Source organism: Pezoporus flaviventris, unplaced genomic scaffold (assembly GCF_033815535.1).
Source record: "Pezoporus flaviventris isolate CSIRO_AGI_PZ_B2104156 unplaced genomic scaffold, CSIRO_AGI_Pfla_v1 ptg000037l, whole genome shotgun sequence".
In the NCBI taxonomy this organism is placed as follows: Eukaryota; Metazoa; Chordata; class Aves; order Psittaciformes; family Psittacidae; genus Pezoporus; species Pezoporus flaviventris.
The window spans coordinates 1,630,703-1,649,187 of record NW_026892585.1 but is presented as its reverse complement, the minus strand read 5'-3'; the positions used below and the strand labels follow the sequence as shown (position 1 = coordinate 1,649,187).

The 18,485-nt window shown below is 41.9% G+C and overlaps 1 protein-coding gene across 37 annotated transcripts in view; it reads right to left on the bottom strand.

Moving 5' to 3' along the window:
• CLASP2 (cytoplasmic linker associated protein 2) overlaps positions 1 to 18,485 on the bottom strand; it is a 123,509-nt gene that overhangs the window by 104,646 nt on the left and 378 nt on the right. For all 37 annotated transcript variants that reach the window (XM_061464381.1, XM_061464380.1, XM_061464382.1 and 34 more), the window contains exon 2: positions 7,788 to 7,866. In XM_061464381.1, the coding sequence (XP_061320365.1) occupies positions 7,788 to 7,866 (79 nt within the window). The remainder of the gene's footprint in view (positions 1 to 7,787; positions 7,867 to 18,485) is intronic.

The window sequence follows — 18,485 nt, the reverse complement described above, 5'->3', positions numbered from 1 at the left end:
TTGGAGTTAAAAGGAAGGTGAGAAAGGAGGAGCAAGACCATATATGAAGGTGGTATTTGAAGTCGTAGTCTCCTAACAAGTTACCCAGTGAAGTATATAACTTGCTGTATTCAGTATGGACTCACTACTATTCTATACTACTTCACTATTTGAAAGGGACTCTGGAAAACCTAACATATGACAACTTTCTTCCTTTTATTCATTTACTTCTGCTAATATGAAGAGAAACATTATACTAAATTCAGGAAACACCGATTCCCCTTTGCAGTTGCTGGTTATTTTTGCAGGGCCAAGCGGCACTATATCCCATTCAATTTGCCTTTTCACCACATTGCCAAAGCTTCCTATCACTACCAGCTACTCCCGAGTTTTTCCTGTTGAGACTTCTGTTACACCACAACTTTATAGGGATTTATTACTGAAGAAAACTCAGGAGCGTCAGTAAAAATAATCTATAGCACACAATAATTCTACCAGATCTACATCAAACTGCCCTGCTATTTACCATCTTTACGCCTTTCTCCTTTCTACTATATCCCTAACAGAGCTTATTATCCCATCGGTTTCTCTTCCATTCTTTGTCTTCCTTCTCTTGGCTCAGTAAGCCTAAATAGATTTTCACTTTTACACATTCACATAATGACTTCATCACCACAAGCTGGACAGCAGAAACGGAGTTAAGGCCAAAACCAGCCTGGGGAGTCTGGGTACAGCCTTGAGAGATGGCAGATTTATTTCTTTTACAGGGAATGAAGATGATGAACAAGTAAATCCCAGGAGTCAGTGCTTAGAACAGCCCCCAGTGTGTTTTTAAGAATGCCAAGCAGCTTAACTGCATGACCCCCCTGCAGCTGGAATGCCACTGGAAGCACAACAATTTCCTTTTGTTAAACTTTAACAAGAGTTCCTTCTGTTGTGACACAAACATGGGGCTTTTCAGTTTGTGCTATCCCTCACAGCTCCTTCTGCTCCTGCTCTCCTGCCAATTACACCTGCTCTTTGTAAGTGCCTGTTTTATGGCCTCTTACCCTCTCACATCTACCCATTTCAATGGCCCACATTTTGATAGGCCATGTCTGCTTTGCTGCAAAGGCCTACAGAAAGCATTAAGCTAATAAGAATCTGTGCCAGGGAAACAACATCAGTACTGGCAGAAATTCTGTCACTAAAAAGTCTAACTTCTTAGACATAAAAAGAAAAAGCTTTGAGGACAGACACAGATTACACCGAGGCAGCAACCTGTATCTGCCTCATCTTCTCAGGAACTGCCAGCTCAGGCACAGCATTAAGCAGCTGCATTGGAAAGGAGGACAAGGACAGAAAAAGCAGTCTGTTCTGCTGGCTACAATGCACGGGAGAGAAAGGAGCCCCAGAGAGGCTCCTATGGGGCTGGCACTAGGGCCACAATAACAGACCCACATGGCCAAGGGCTACTTGTAAGCAAAGAACCATTAGCAGGCTCTCCCCTCCTCAAGATAAAGTCCAGACCCCAGCAAGTCTAATCCAAATCCATCTCAGACATTAATGTGCTTCTCTGGGTCTCTTCAGAAGCCATCTAAGAAAAGCAGGATTAACAAGATACTCTTCTTCACAGGCAGTGGAAGGAAAACACACACCTTTTTGGTTTAACACAATTAATTCATTAACCTAGCAAGGTTTCGGTCTCAGGAACACAGGACAAGAGCTTTCAGGTCCAAAGAGCTGTACCTGACCAGCAAGGAAACTAGAAAGTAGAGAGAACAAATGTTCATGCCATCTTTTAAAACTGTTTAGCTCTAGGCTGGCTTTACAGAACTAGTATTAATTAGAACCAAACAGAAACCAAGGCAGGCTGTGATTTCTCTCCTCTTACTTAACGGCACTGCATTTCTAGGTGTCACACAGTGAGGAGTCCACAGACAGCAAGCAGATGGTACTGTAAATCACAGCCTAGCACTTCAGGCGTGGATCACTTCAGGTAACATTCATTCCTACTACTACTAAATTCCAGTGCCAGCCAGGACAGAAGAAGCTTTCAAAGGCTGCACAGATTTATTTTTTTACTAAAACTTTAGAGAAACTGTCACCAAGATGTAAAAAAGTTGCAGCTTACATCAGCTGCGACAATCAGCTGGGATCGCTATAGAGGGAACCAAAGAAAACATAAGGCTTTTCTGAGATGTTGCAGGAAATTCATCTTTTTGTTACATCTGAAAACATAAAAGCAATTCAAAACATCTAGTCTGAAGAAGAAAAGAACCACCCCCACCCCAAATAATGAAGCCTCTGCTGAAAGCCTCAGTAGCATTTTATTGCTTAAGCAAATCCTACAATTCATATCCAGACAGCTTTTCCTGAGCTCAATAAGCAATAAAATGAAAAGGCAGTATCAGACACCCCTGACCTGCAGTTAGGCACAAGAAGATGCCTTTGAGACAGGACTCTTCTCACATAAGTACAAAAGCTTGCTTTATATTAGCTGAGCAATTCAGTTTCTTGAATTATAATAAAACACATAGAAAACAGAATAAAACTCAGTCAGCTCCTAGAACCTGAAGATTCCATATTCTTCCACATGTTATAGAATGACAGAATATTTAGGATTGGAAAGGACCTTAAGATCATCCAGCTCCAATCCCCCTGCCATGGGCAAGGACACCTCGCACTAAACCATCTCACCCAAGGCTCTGCCCAACCTGGCCTTGAACGCTGCCAGGGATGGAGCATTCACAACCTCCCTGGGCAACCCATTCCAGTGCCTCACCACCCTAACAGGAAAGAAGTTCTTCCTTATATCCAATCTAAAATCCATACACTAAATATTAATATATATTAATATATAAATATCAATATATAAATAGGTGAATATTAATATGTAAATATAAATATATAAATCCATATACTCATAATATATATATCCATATATCCTAATGAAGAGTCCCTCCAATAAGAATTTGAAACTGCTATTACACACACACACACATATCTATATATATATACCCATGGTAGCTCATGCTAAAACATTCCTTGGTTTTCATACTGTTGAGGAAAGCACTTCTCCACACATCATCAAATCCACTTAACTGAAGAGTCATATCTTGATTAAACTGTGTATTTAGGTATTTTCCATCCCAAAACTCTAATCATGAAGAAGGAGAGAGAAAAATTCAGAACCTGGGTGTCACTTATCTCAATGCAGTCTTACTCAAACAAACACCTCCGAATTCTTGTACCAACTGCTTTTAAATCCAAGCACCCTCCAAATATTAATGCACATTTAAAGCGGTCGTAAGGATGTGCAAATAAATCAGGCAACATACTTCAATGCTTAATTGTAACAATAAATTTGTAAGAACATTTAAACTGTTCTGAAGAGCCTAATTCAAAGGTGGTTCTATCACTTCTAGAAGCCTCCTGGGAAAGAATTTGAACACTTGCAATTGGTTTCACATCTTGGTGTATGGCACTACAACAACCTCCCAAAAGTATTTTTGCCCACTGGTTTCTTTTCACGTAGAATCATAGGATTGTTAGGGTTCAAAGGACCTTAAGATCATCCACTTCCAACCCCCCTGCCATGGGCAGGGACACCTCACACTAAACCATCTCACCCAAGGCTCTGTCCAACCTGGCCTTGAACACCACCAGGGATGGAGCATTCACAACCTCCCTGGGCAATCCATTCCAGTGCCTCAACACCCTCACACTAAAGAACTTCTTCCATATATGTAACCTGAACTTCCCCTGTTTCAGTTTGAACCCGTTACCCCTTGTCCTATCACTACAGTTCCTAATGAAGAGTGACTCCCGTAAGAATTTGAAACTGTTATTACACATATATATAGGTCTACACTGGGGGCTTTGTGTGTAAAATGTGTCTAATTCAGGCTTACACATATGCACCTAAGTATAACGTGTGTTTTGTTCTTAAGTGTCAAGTATCTTTCCTTTAATCTGCAGATAACTATAATACATTTTGCAGTGTATCTTGGAAAGCTGTATGTGAAAGTGAATGACAAGATAATTATATGATAGACTAATGGGCAGTTCAATATGTGCAGGAAAATGTCATGATATAAAACCACATTAAATGTCACACAGGGTCCATATACCTTCATTACACTTTTTCTTTTCTCATTCCTTTGAAAATGAGTGGGCAATAAGTAGAGAACATTCACTTCTTTTAGAAATGAAACTATGAGTACAGACTTGTCCCATAAGCTCTATTGCCATTACACCTGCCCATAGTTCTAATCCTCTTTTATTTCTGATGTATAATATTTTACTAATTAATGCCATCACCTGGGAAAATAGATTGTGACAGGGTAATTATGTACTCTTATGTAATCTCTTTTAATCACAGAATAAGGAGTAGCTTTAAAGACTGAAAGATATAACACTTAAACACTCCTTAATCTGCTTCAGTTCTTCTAGAAGATAGCCACGTAGCCTCAGGGACTAACACACACCCTGAAATATACTGCTTGCAAAGTATTTTGAAGCATCTTTATTACAGGTACTAGAAAACAGATCCCAGATCCGTGTGTCCAAGTCCCCAGAACACTGATGCCAGCTGCAGAGAGCATGCAATGTCATTAATCATAAGCACGTGGTTTAGTGGTGGACTTGGCAGTGCTTGGCTAACAGTTGCACTTGAGGACCTTAAAGGTATTTTTCAACCTCAATGATTCCATGATTCTGCTTTCTTCTGGCATATGTTAAGAACCCACTACAGTCAGTACATGCACAGTCATCTATAGCATAGAGGAGACAATATAGATTTTATAAAAAGAAATGAATGCTGGAGAGGGACTCTTCATCAGGAGCTACAGGGAAAGGACAAGGGGTAATGGCTTCAAACTTAAACAGGGAAGATTTAGGTTGGGTATAAGGAAGAAGTTCTTTATTGTGACACTGGTGAGGCACTGGAACAGGTTGCCCAAGGATGTTGTGAATGCTCCATCCCTGTCAGTCTTCAAGGCTAGGTTGGACGGAGCTTTGAGCAACTTTGTCTAGTGGAAGGTGTCCCTGCCCATGGCAGGGGGTTGAAACTGGATGATCTTAAGGTCCTTTCCAACCCAAATCACTCTGTGTGATTCTAAGTGGTACCTCACTAACTTGTAAGAGCTCTTTGCATAAAGTAACTCAGCTGACAGAGTGCAGCTGGATTTTCACATAGTTCTCAAGTAAAGGGGTCTTACAGGAAGGAAGATACCACAGTGATAAAGGCACATGGAGGAAGAGACACCACTCTGGGCAGCAGACCCTAAATCTACTAGGAATCACAGGAAACAGGTTGTTACAGCAGGCAGTATATATGAATGTATTAGGTCTATTTTCAGGAAGAAGCCAGGTAACAAAAAAAGAGGTTCTTAATCATTACAACAGTAACAGACACATAATAAACCCAAACAGAATTATGCTGCTATAAACATACACTGCATCAGTGCTGCTATGGCTTCCTCAACTCAAAGTCCTGCAACAGAAAGGCTATTAAAGGGGAAACAATAAAAACTATGGAACCATGTGTATACAAGAAACAATCAGACTGGGACGGGTACCCAGGGCAGGGAGAAGGACAGCAGAGGACAGCCACAGAAGAGATCTGTGAAATGAGGATGGTGGTCAAGAAGATAAGAAGTGATAGCTCATCTCTCTAACACAACATCCAGCAAACATCAGGTTATCAGACAGCCCCAAACAAAATATTTTCCATAATTAAGCATTATTACAGAACACTGTAGAAGCCAAACCAACTGGATACAGCTGTAGGAAAACAGGGTGACACTGGCCTCAGCTACTCTAAACTGCAAAGCCACTGACAGCTTGGGGATCATAATGAAGGGGTTATCACTCCATGACTGTCGTGGCCTTACTGTCTTTTCAGGCACCTGCAGATTGCTGTCAGACATGAGGCTTTGGTCTGACCTACTGGAGTCATTCTCAGATTATGTTAGAAGCCAAATCTACAGAGTCAACAGAATATGCTTTGGGAAGCCACTGGGTCTTTAAGTTTTGGTGAAGAAAGCCGTTCTCTTGCTCACCAGTGCGCTTTTACTCACTCTCATAAACCCTGGACTATCCTCACAGCCAGACTTTTACAATGAAGTTTTTGTGTGACTGCTTCACTGGCAAAAATTGACATGTTATAAGACTTGGAGAGACAGCTACTGACTGAAGAGAAGTCATACCATAAATCACTCTCCTGTAAAAGTCATCTAAAACAAAGGTTGTTTTGTGCCTTTACCGAGACTAACGTTTTGGGGTCTGTCAAACTTACCTAAAGGCTGACCATGCACAACAGTGACTTGCATATTCAGCACAGTGCACTCCACAGGTCTTAATTCTGAAGATGCTCAGAAGACCAATTTCAGTAGAAGGCACGACTACTGGGCTCTTCTAAAAGGTACTTGTGGAGTACACACCTTCAGATGCCTACTGATGTTACACATGTTCCACGGTCACCCGGTGCCAGTACTCCTTTTGGTTTTCTCAGTATAAATGCTACAGGGTCATAATCTCAAACTACTCAACTACTGGGACAAAACCAAAGAGTGGTTTTAGTCTCTTCTGAAGTAGTTCACGCTTAAAACAAAACCAGAGAAATGAATAAAGGTTTCCAACCTTTCATAAAGCTGCTGGAATTTTCAGTTACACACACCACTAAAATACAAATCAAAACAGAATAAAACTCTGCAGCCCAGCACTGTGTGTAACAACAGACTGTTCAGAAATCACTATCCCGCACAGCACAATACAGCTTCAGTGCCCTTACACTGCTCCAGTACAGAACAAGCCAAAGAAAAATCCCTCAGCAACAGCAGGTTCCAGTTCTGCAGCACTACTGCAGTAGCTCTGCAGCACCCTGAAAGGGGCCTCCAGTGACTGGGGTCAGCTACTTGTCAAACTATACTTTGTGTTCCTAAACTTTCAGATGCTGCTGATTTCTTAACTCTTAAATACAAAAGTAGACACATAAAGAAAAGGAAGCTTAACATTGTAGCAGAAAATCTGAGGTAAGAGGAGATGTGGGAACAAGATGTAAGTTACACAAACTTTGGGAAAGGATGTGCAGATAGAAACTTCTGCTAGCAACAGCCAGTGATACATCACCAATGTCAATGCTCCAGTAGCACCATCCTTTTTCAAGGACACTAGCAAAATGACTTGGGCAGCATCATTTGTTCACACCTCCTAGCACAACTGTTTCATACCCAGGCACACTCAGATCCATTCATTTGAATGTCATTCAAGTAACTATTTCACACAAGAACAACAGTCCTTTTTTCCACCCCGTAAGAAGTTTCAACTACCAAAAGCTACAGTTACCTCACAGGAGGTAGACCACACTGTCCTCAGAGACCACAGGCTTCAGCAGACATAAGGCTCTAATTTAAGTGATCTGCAAATAAAACCTTCAGTCTTCAACACAAGTTAAAAGGTAACACTTACGTTCCGATGTAATTTGTAGATGACTGTCTTGGGGACTAGTGAGTACATAGATAGCATGGGAGTGGTGAGCAGCTGTACAGAATGAACCTAATTACTGAAGAGATGTTCCTGGAACCTCTCAAAAATCCCAACCACCACCCAGAAATCAACAATTGCATGAGAAATGAACACTTACAAGTTAATGTCAAATTACTTAAATTCCAACAGTAGCAATAAGATGTCTACCACTATATTATATTTAGCTCAGAAAGCTTTCAACATGTTTGACTTCAGCTGCTGTGGAGGGTGGGAGAAGGGCAAAGGAGGAGAATGTCTTTTACTTCTTGGTTTTAACAATAAAGTTGTATTTCACTTACCAGTTCCTATATAGGATTTAAAGCGTCCTGATAATCTGTCGACAAAGGCACCTAAAACATCTAATCCCAGTAGTGCTACCTGTTGAAACAAAAGCATTAGATATATAAAACAGATCACTAAAGAATTCTTTAGAATACATTTTAAAGACATCAGACACAGATATGCAAACATGCTGAAAGACTGGATCTTAACCCAAAGAGAAATTAAAGCTCCAATTAGAGAGCTTCCTTGAAGCTTTCAGGAAGACAAAGTCAGCAGAATACATTTGGGATGGATCAAGTGTATTTACATATACCAGAGCACTTCAGGTTTTTTAGTACTTGTCTTAAAACAGAAAGACTATTAATGTTTTTGTATTTTCAACTACAAATCATTAAAATTCAAATTAATGATTATGAGAACTAAGGAGTTGGAGGAAGCTTCTTTTTTTCCTGTCTAGATCATATGTTAGGGTCTGCAGTTCTGTCTGTCCTTTAAAAGATGACTCTAGAGGTCTAACTTGATATTAAGATGAAAGTCAAAGTTCCTTTGAACGAGGTAACAGTGAGGCTGTAGGCCTTTCCTCCTCTACCAGGTCGCTAAGCTGCTGAAACAAACCAACCAGAATGCCTTAGCAAAAAAAAAACAGAAAACAAAAGAACTCCAAACAAACCCACAACCCAAGAACAAAACCAAAGGAGAAGGATGCAGTTGTAAGACTCAGAAAAAGCAAACTTAGAATGCAAAACTAAGCCCCCCAACATAAGTACTAACACAGACTAGGAAACCTCCACGGTTTAAACAGTTTTCCAGATGCTAAGAGCTTACTGCAATCTGGCTACTTAGCTCATCCACTAAGGTCATCACATCGTTTTCCAAACTCCCAAAAGAAAACAAGGGAGAGAAGCTGCTTTCCCTGGCACACCAGTTCAGACCACACCATTTGTCCACCTGCTTGTTCAGCTTGAGAAGCTCCATTGCTCTTCATTTGCTTTTGGTTAAAAAAATAAAAATACAGATAAAGAAGATCAGAAAACAAGAGACAGGTCAAAAACACTGCTGGGGTTGTGAGGAAGTTCCCATCTCTGATCACAAACCAGGTAAGAGAGTAACTAACAGAGAAACAAAAACATGATCAGAAATGAGTGGTAGACCTAAATTATTGCAACAAGTCAGGATGCTTTTTTTCACCCCTGCCTACCCCGCACAGCGTTCCAAGACTTCATTTCTGATGTCCCGTCACAGTTCATTATGAACACCAGAACTGCATTTCCCACACCTTGTAGTTAGCTCAATTTGCAGCCCACGAAGATGCAAATCCCAAAGGAAGGACCTCCTGATGCTTGGGCTTTTGTAACTGTTTTTTTCTCCTCTGGATTTTCTAGTTAAGGCACTGGAAGTTTTTCCCTGTGAAGCCCTGAGCAGAGCTACTCCCCTCCATCAGCTGTTTATTTTCCTGCAACTTGGAACCACATTTTCCTGGACGACGTTGTTTCCGCAAGATCCTTATCTGTCACAATGGTCCACAGCAGACAACAGGCCAAAGAAAATCCATCTGGAGATGGATGTGAATGCACGTGGCCCACGCACACCAGATCCCATGAGCTGTGTTTCCACAGGAAACTAGACAAATATGGTCCCCAGAAAACCTCGGGTCTGAAGCAACCACATAATTAAGGGGATTTTAATCAAGTTGTTATAAGTACAATAGACCTCCTTTTAAACAAAGGGAACAAAACTTAAGTTTCAAGTTAGTACATCTTATGTGGAAATTCACACCATTTTATTACGTACTAAAACAGGGAAGAGCAAATATAAATGGATGGCATCACTGAATATACTGCCAACAGGTGACTGCATCTGCAGCTTAAGGTGAGAAAACAGAACACTATACTTGGTAACTTAGACAAAAAAAAAAAAACTAAGTCAGCTTTTATGGTAACATCAAAGTTTCCCAAAATCTCTTCCCTTTAATATTCTTTCCCAGATTGTTAAAGCTTTATGAGACCTGAGACAAAGTTTCAATCTAGAAAGTGATGCCTGAACGCAGTAAGGAATTCATTCTGGATATGCATCATTTTCCTATGCTTCTGTTTCCTGATTACAAGCTCCGCCTTAGACTCGGCTTCCAGTGGCAGCTTTTAAGGTACCCTTCCTACGCATGTATTTAGAGGTCTATTAATGCATAAACCACAGCCTTTCCCTCTGTAACGGTACTTACAGAGAGTCTCCCTCTTCTCCACACGTTTGATTATCTTTCTAAAATCCCTCTTGAAGACTTCTTCCATTCCAAACAGCAGCACCTCAGAGACTTAAAAAAGTAAAGCACATATGGCTTGAGCTCATGCAAAGTCCCCTGTGGTATGCACCTTGGAAATGACAACAGGTACGAAATGCCATGATACCTACAAAAAGTACAATGTGACCTCAGGCTTGAAGTAGTGGGAAACTGCTCTAGCTATCAAACTGGCTCGCATTCCGTGTTTCAAAACAAGTCAGCTGAAGCATACCACTACAGAGTACATCAAATAAACTACCTCACTGGTTTTGTAATTAGGTCTTACACTTCTCTGCTTTGATACACGATGTTCTGAGCTTCAGTAGATACGATCCAAGCAGCCCTTCGGAAGGAGCCCTTAATGACTGACAGGGGGTCAAGAGAGCAGCATTCAAGCAAAACCAACAAGAACAATGCACAAGTCAGGTAGAGCTGATCTGTAAGAAACAGGGTCTAACCCCTCAGACACTGTGTGGGATGTTGTACCAACACACGCTCTCCACTATGGACAGCAAAACCTCTCAACAGCACCATAGCTCTTCCCACTCACTTCAATGAGGGATGTATTGCTTCTGGAATGAAAATCATTGGATCCGTTTCTTACTCTGCATTCATTAAGCCTTTTTGCCTGCTGCCTAGAAAGGCCTTTGTATGCTGAGGCCAATTCATCAGCTCACTATTGTTTAATGCATTCAAACACTGCATTTAAGGTTCACAAAAGAAATTTAGACTTAATTTAAGCTGCAGTTGATTGGTTGTTGTGCTGTTCTTTAACAAACCAGTGTTCAGGACTGTCCTTGACTTCCTGGATCACAATAAAATTGGCAACCCGACTGAGAAATATTTTATCTGCTGTGGAAAGGACCAGGCTCTTCAGTGAAGTCAAGATGTTCCAACCAAAATGTGATTATGAATTCAGCCTATTTCTTGCTCTGCAGCTTGTTCCTTTTCCAGCTCTCTTGGAAGAGTTTCTTATGTAGTTCTCTTTACTCATCTCCCTGAACACACTTCTCCCCTAGTTCACAGGATACTCCATCACTTTTTGCTCCTTTACTGTTTTCCACTCCAGTTCTTTCCACATTACCCACTTCGCTGAGATCTGCCATGTTCCATTCCATCTCTCAATCCAAAAGCTTGCACAGATACCAAAACCTGTCCCAGCTCCACAGGCAGAAGGCCTCTTCCATTTTCCTTGGTTGTTTCTTCAGCCCAGGTGGTTCTCCAGTCCCACCCAGGTCATCCTTAGACTCTGTTCTCCCTGGAACAAGTGAACTTCAGTTCTCCCCCTCAGAATCAGTAGAGCAGCCGCCTCTGCTGACAAGCAGCCAAAACTGCAGCCACAGCTGCTGAAGCTGCCACACATTATCTATACCTCAGAGATCTTAATTGACAAGAAAGCATTATTTCCATTCTCATGCTTCTTCCATCTTCAAGGGTACAGTGACACAATGCCAAAGATCCAAGATCTGTACCATCTTTTCTTGTTTAGTAGTACGTGTATCACATCCCTTCACACGGCGAGGAAAGAGGATGCTGGTAACTGACCATAAAGTCTTCAAGCTCAACAATTTGAGTTGCAATTCTTCAGCAAATGCAGAGCCTCCTCTACCTAAAAATGCAAGTTTACTGATCTCAAAGCAGTGTTTTGCAACTATAATTTGGACTACAAGCCAAGACTCTGCTGAGAGTATCAGATCTCTGCTACTGTTAAAGCTACTCATCAGCTGCAACCCACAAAGTCTCAAAAGCGGTACAGACTACCAGACTCCCCAGGATAATCTTCCCTTCATACCCCTCCTGTGAGAGCCAAGCACAAATCATTTCAGCTCCATAGTGCAAGTCACCACACCGTGAGAGGACTACTGAATGAATCACCCAGATTTACCCACAGGCTGATGAGTATAGCTCAGCACTGAAAAGGCTCGGCTCCCTCAGACGTCCTTCTCAATAATCATGGATCTGGGAAGTCCTTGTTGGTTTGACCTCTCCTGTACAGCAGCCAAAACAGGCAGGCATAGTGCCATCATAAACATTTCAGAACTTAATAAATCTGGTTTACTGCCCTTCCCCCAAGTTAGGAACTAGAACATTCCTCCCCCCAGCATTAGTGAAGAAACATTTACCCGGTTCTGAAGAACACATCAGTAACACTCAGAAACATTTACACCCTTCTGTTACTTCAAAATCTCTCATGATCTTCAAGCTGACTTGAGTTCAGGCTGAAAGTGGGATCTCCAATCTGTTCTGTATTCCGTGACAACTCAGCAATCAGTATTCTGAAGTGTGCAGCGCACTGCCTCCAGCTTTGATCCATCACAGGAATATCTACAGTTTGCTTCACACATACAAGGAACATTCCTCCCTTTACCACAGCCATATATTTTTCATAGTCACTGTTCCAAGGACAGTGAGTATAAAACAGAACTATACCACAGAGCAACCCCTGACATTTTAAACCATTTTCTTTTTGAGGTTGTCTAGTTTAAACTTTACGTGCTGCAGTGCAAAAAGCTCGAAGACAGAGCCTCTTTAAAAGCAGTGCTCAGTGGGAAGACAATGAGATGTAAGCACTGCATTTCTCTTTAGAAGAAATTTTACATAAATTTTTAATTACGAGAAAAAAAAGGGGAAAAAGCTTTCCACCCCCCCGACAATTGCACTTGAAAACCTTTCTAAGCTTGTCGATGGAGAAGAACAAAAACCACTTTATTTTAGGACTTTCTTCTTCCAAAAGAATATAATTCTTTCCGTGCCCAAGGTCTCTTATTTCCTTTCCCGTTTCCTCTTTGTTAAAACTTTATTAAACACACAGTGATTTCTTCCTATTCTGCTGCTTACTCGTATCACTGGCACCAGCTCCTCTGCTGTGAGGAGACAAGTATTCACGCAGCTGAAGAGCAATCTGCTTTAGGAAGCCAGCGCATCAAGTGAACAAGAGAAAGCATCTCCCTAGCCACAGCTCTTTCCTAAGCCTGTCCACTGTACAGCTTCCCAAGCACTCACATTGGAGCAATGAAGGCAGTTCAGCAGCCAGGGAAAGAAAGACACTGCTCAAATGGGCAACACCACTATGAGCACATGTGGAACTACATGTGGCTCCATTCTGAAGGAGGCACCTCTCTTGCATACTGCACAGAGCTTGGAAACGGTCTCTAGTCATGCCCAAATCAAACTGCAGGCTAAAAGGGACAGCCTCTTTCTCCCTCTTGACCTGCAGGCATATTTGATCTGGTACACACCTAAACCTCCTGCAGAATCAGTCCAATCAGCTTGTTGAAATGCTGGAAAATTAATTCAACATCAACAGAAAGGGAATTGCCTCAAAAGTGATAGTGGGAATGCCTGGCCAGGAGAAGCACAGCTGCTCTTTCAACAGGGACTACAGTTAGGCTGGATTACACAAACTGAAGCTGCAAAACTACCAAGAACTGCCAGTTCCACCTCTGGAGGAGATGCCTGGGAGTTTGAGACTATATATTCCACATTAGTAATTAAATGCTGGGCAAAATTAGTTTTAATTATACTTCAAATAATTAAAACTTGCTGCAAGTGTCCCTTGCCTTCTGAAGATTTGTTTATTTGGCTAATAGTTTATTTAACACTCTACAAACAGAACATAAATAATACATGAAAAAATAGCAATTATTACTCAAGAATCGAATACCTGAGCTTGAAAACTAAAACTGGATTCATACATGGACAGGCTGAATCACTTTCTCATTACACAGAAATAAGGAAAGTCGCTCCTACGTAGCCAAGATGAAACAAACCTGAAATAAGGAATAATGAAGTTCAGCAAAGAGCTCAAAAGCTGCTCCTCCAACAAAGACATTCAAATCACCACTCTTTGCTAACAAAGGCTAAGGAAATACCAGGATCTATGCAGTAACTGAAGAATAAAGGTTGAGGTGGGCCCTCTGTTCTTCCATTTTTCTGTCCTGCAAGTTACAGTCCTACAACTCAATATAGCATTTGCTTTTGTGTTGGCTTGTGCTCAGCTCGAAAACAACCCTTACACATTCTTCCTAAGGACCTTCACTTAATCCCATGTCCCACATCCTGCATTTGTGTTCAATTATTTTACTGAAATGTAGGACTTCACATTTACTTCTGAACTTACTTTTTCCACATCTCATCTCCATTTTGTTTAAATTATATCAAATTCCAGCTCCCACTTCACACTTATATGCAGTCAATGAAGTTACAACGACTGCTGTCTCTCTGCGCAAGGACTTGAGACCAAACATCCTGACCACTTGTCTTAACCTATCTGCAAAACCCCAGGTCAGAGCTTCCCTTCCGGCAATCGAAAGCTCCTCCTGCCGGCCTTCTGTTGAACTGAAGACAAAGCAAAACACACTTGCCAAACTAAGGAAATACAAAACTGCTACAGTAACATCACTGGCAGGTCAGTATCGTTCAGTATTTGGGGTTGAGACAAATAAAGCGAAGGAAAAAACTCTCTCTATACGGGGAGCATAGAATAAAAGATAATTCCAAGGATTTGCCCAAAAGAAACAGATTATCCACACTATCAGCAAAAGACTGGGAGATCCCAATTTTTTGGTTTTGCGTGGCAAACAATCTGCTCCCCTGACATTAACCCAGTGATTATTAGGATTATTGGTTATTTTCCTGTTACAGTTGAGGAATAAACCAAGCTAAAATACTGACTACAAAGGTAAGAACCCCCAAAATGGCTCTCAGCCACAACCACTGCTGATCACTCTTGCAAAAATTATCTTGAGAAACTACCAGAATCATAGTTTTTATTATTTCTGATCAGGTGGAATTTGCATAAAGAACTGAAAGGTGGTTTTATTGCTCAGAAGGAAATTTTATGAGGGTAACTGTTTGATTCTGGTGGGCTTAAAAAAGCCAAACACAATATGTGAACAGCCTGCAAAGGTGCTTCTTGAGTATTTCTTCATCCCACATCTCTTTGGCAGATGTTCAAAGCAGGTTTCCCAATTATTTAAGTCAGACACAGAACAGTTTGAGCCAGACTGTACAAAGTCAGGTAACCTTGCAATTATTTCAAATGGCTATCCAGTACCAGAGAGACATGAAGATATGTGGTAAAACTCACATATACATAGCTGAACATCCAGGTTAACCAAGTAAAGCCAGCAAGTACCAGTTGCAATACCCTCACAGAATGGGGAATTAATTTACTGCTTGGAGTGTGCAAACATTAGCACTATTCCAATTTGCTGAAGTTGCCAAATAATTCAGAGTTTGAGGAGAACAAATCCCAGCGGAAGAGTACTAGCACCCATCTCTTAATATTTTGCATCCAACTAACCTACTCCTCAAAAAGCTTTCCAAATTCACCACTCTTACTTTGTTTCTCCACTACTCCTCACAGCCTTGGGAAAACAGTCATTGTGGGAGGCAAAAAAACCCAAGCCAAACTGAAACCTCTGAACTGCAGGAAAGAGGTCAGTCCCAACCAACCTGAAATAAATGAGCTCATAATACCAGGACACCAAGCAAACAATATTTAGTTCAGTGAGCAACTCTTTCATTCTAATGAGATACAAAATAAATCCAGGTGCTCCCTGGTTTTGCAAAGTTTCCAGCAGTTGTGGAAAGTAATTCATCCCTGACTGCACAGACTTGGTAGCTGAAGTCCCCATGATACACCATTAAGACCAGCCTTTAATGACTCAGATCTCTCTAGGTCACTCCCTGAGCTCTACAACCAACTTGCACCAGAACTCCATCTGCAGATGAGTCAACACGTTCTTACTCCCACCTTTTTGATTTACCAGTAACTCACCCAGGTGATTGCATTTTCCACCTCGATGAGCTAGATAAACTAAAGAAATTCTGCTATCTGCTTTCTTTATTTGGAACTGCCAGGTTGCTTATTAAACCACTATAAACAGCTGCAAACTTCAGACACTTAAAAGCACTATTTGGATAACTAAAACCTGCTTGAAACAATTCAACCTCAGAGATTGCCCACACTTGTTTACTGAACATCTCCTCCCTTTTCCCCCCACTCATTATCAAGTCTGCCCAATCAATTCTCCTATTTCTATTCCCTTCAGACCCTTTCCCTTTTGGTTATGTGAGACAGAAACTTTCCAGGGTGGCATTTTGTAGAGTTTTCTCAGGTACAGCAGAGAGTTGAGCTCCAAGATCATGCATCTTCTCTTTCAGTGTGGTCATCACTGCACTGCATGCAAGAATGGAGTCTGCACACGAGAACAAGATAAGGCGTATCCAGGCCAAGCTACATTAGTTATTCCCTCATCATCCATACCAATCACTTATAGTGGAAATAATGCCCCCCTTAAAATTCCCTCCAGTATTCCCCACTTGTCACTCAGCAAAGGAAAAGGACACCAACAAATCACTAAAAAAATACAGTAATCAAAGACGAAGATTACTTGAATATTTTCCTTGAAAATAAATGTAAGCCTGGGCACTCATTACTTGATTATATCATACAGGTACTGAGTTTAACAGCAAACTCAGATTTAACATTTGAAGTTACGCCTATGCTTGCATAAGACGGAATATGCACGTAAGATGCAAAGCACAGTTTTCCAGAGTATTTTTGTTTTGAAGCAGCAGATGCTGCCACCACAGCCAGGAATGCTGGAACTGATCATGAGCAAAACATCCAAGATCCTGTGCTGCTGCAGCTAATAGAATGCATTTAACATGCTCTGAAATAGAGCACTGTATATATAAAGAGCCCACAGTAAGTGGATATAGACAAGAGGTAACAAATATATTTTAGTTATCATGCAACATGTTTTTAAAACTCATTTTGCATGACTGAGGCTGTGATCTGGAGTGCTGCATATCCTCATTTGTCCTGCAGTCCTAACACCCAAGGAGCCCTATCACCTTACCTTAGCAGCAAGCAGAAGGTCTGGTGTTATGAAACACTCATCTTGAAAAGCAGATTTCAAGAATTAAGGCCCAATTTTGACAAATTAAAAGAGCAAAAGGAAACTTCCATATTACCTTGTTGAGATAAGTAATACCTAGTCCTCTTTACAAACCTCTCTAGGTTTCACATCACTTATCATCAGCGACTGTCCTCAGATGAGGAATTTAAAGGCAAATAGATCGTACTTGTCCACGTTATTTTCTCAAGCTAACCTTTCCTTTAATGACAAACATGCTTCAAAATAAAGAAATCCCACGTGTAAACAGAGTTAAGCCTTATTATGGAGACTTGGAAGGGAGCATGAAACTTAGATGGGCTACGTGCTACCACTGGAAGAATAAAAATACCCATTTAATGAACAAACTGCCCCAAAGACACTCCTATGTCTGCTTCCTGACCCTAAGCAGACGGGGAAAAAAATCACAATAACCTCACGACAATGAGTCCAGAGGCCCAAAGTGCAAGTCAATTATCCTACAAGACAAGACAGTGAGAGAAGAGAATGAGCCCCATCCCTGCACCGTTCAAGGCCAGGCTGGACGGGGCTTGGAGCACCCTGGTCTAATGAAAGGTGTCCCTGCCCGTGGCAGGGGGCTGCAACTGGATGAGCTTTACGGTCCCTTCCACAACCCGACCCGCGCTGCGTTTCTAAGCGCGGAGGGAAGGGCGGACCTGGCTGGGCTTACAGAGCCCAGCGCAATCGCAGCCCGACACCGCCGCCAGCCGACGGGAGCGCGGCCCCGGCCCAGCGGCACGCCGAATTAGTTTTAGTTAATTAATTAATACAACTCGCTATTGCGAACACTGCTGTCCCCGGTAATAAAACTACGCTGTCAATCGCCTTATCAGCTGGCCAGCGTCAGAACCATGGACACATATCCCAGGGGGAGAGAGAGTGCAGGAGCGATCGCTGCTTCCCGGCAGCTCGATCCTGAGACGCGCACACACAACACGCCACGAAACGTGAGTCATCATCGGCGGCTGCGGAGACACCGCACAACTTCCCACGGCCGGGAAAGTCACCTGGAGACGGGAAAACAGCTTCAAACTCACAACGGGAACCCCCAGCAGCAAATTATCCATTAAACCGTGTCAAACACGCCCGGTGCGGCGCAAACCCGGTGAGACAGCACTCCTACGGCCTACAGAAAACCATGGCAATCCAGGAAACGCTACACCCAAGTGCAGAGAGCACGGAACGGGAAGGGGGGAGGGAAAAATCATCACTTATCTCGCTTCAGAATAAGAAACACAGCCCGGGTATGTAAAGCAGTTGTGTGGTTTGGTTTGGTTTAGTTTTGATATGACGTCCGAAAACGTTGGACCAGCGATAAAAGCAAAAATGAAACTCACATTACTGCTTCTTTCAGAGCAGAGGAACAGAAAAAAGAAAGCGTTAACAGCACACACACACCCCAAAAATTTCCGAGTTTCCTTTTATCGGAGCAGGGATAAAACCCGATATAAACGCAGTTTTATTCCTGCTCGTATCCGATAACGCAGCAGCGCGGAGCCCCGCACCTCCCTGCC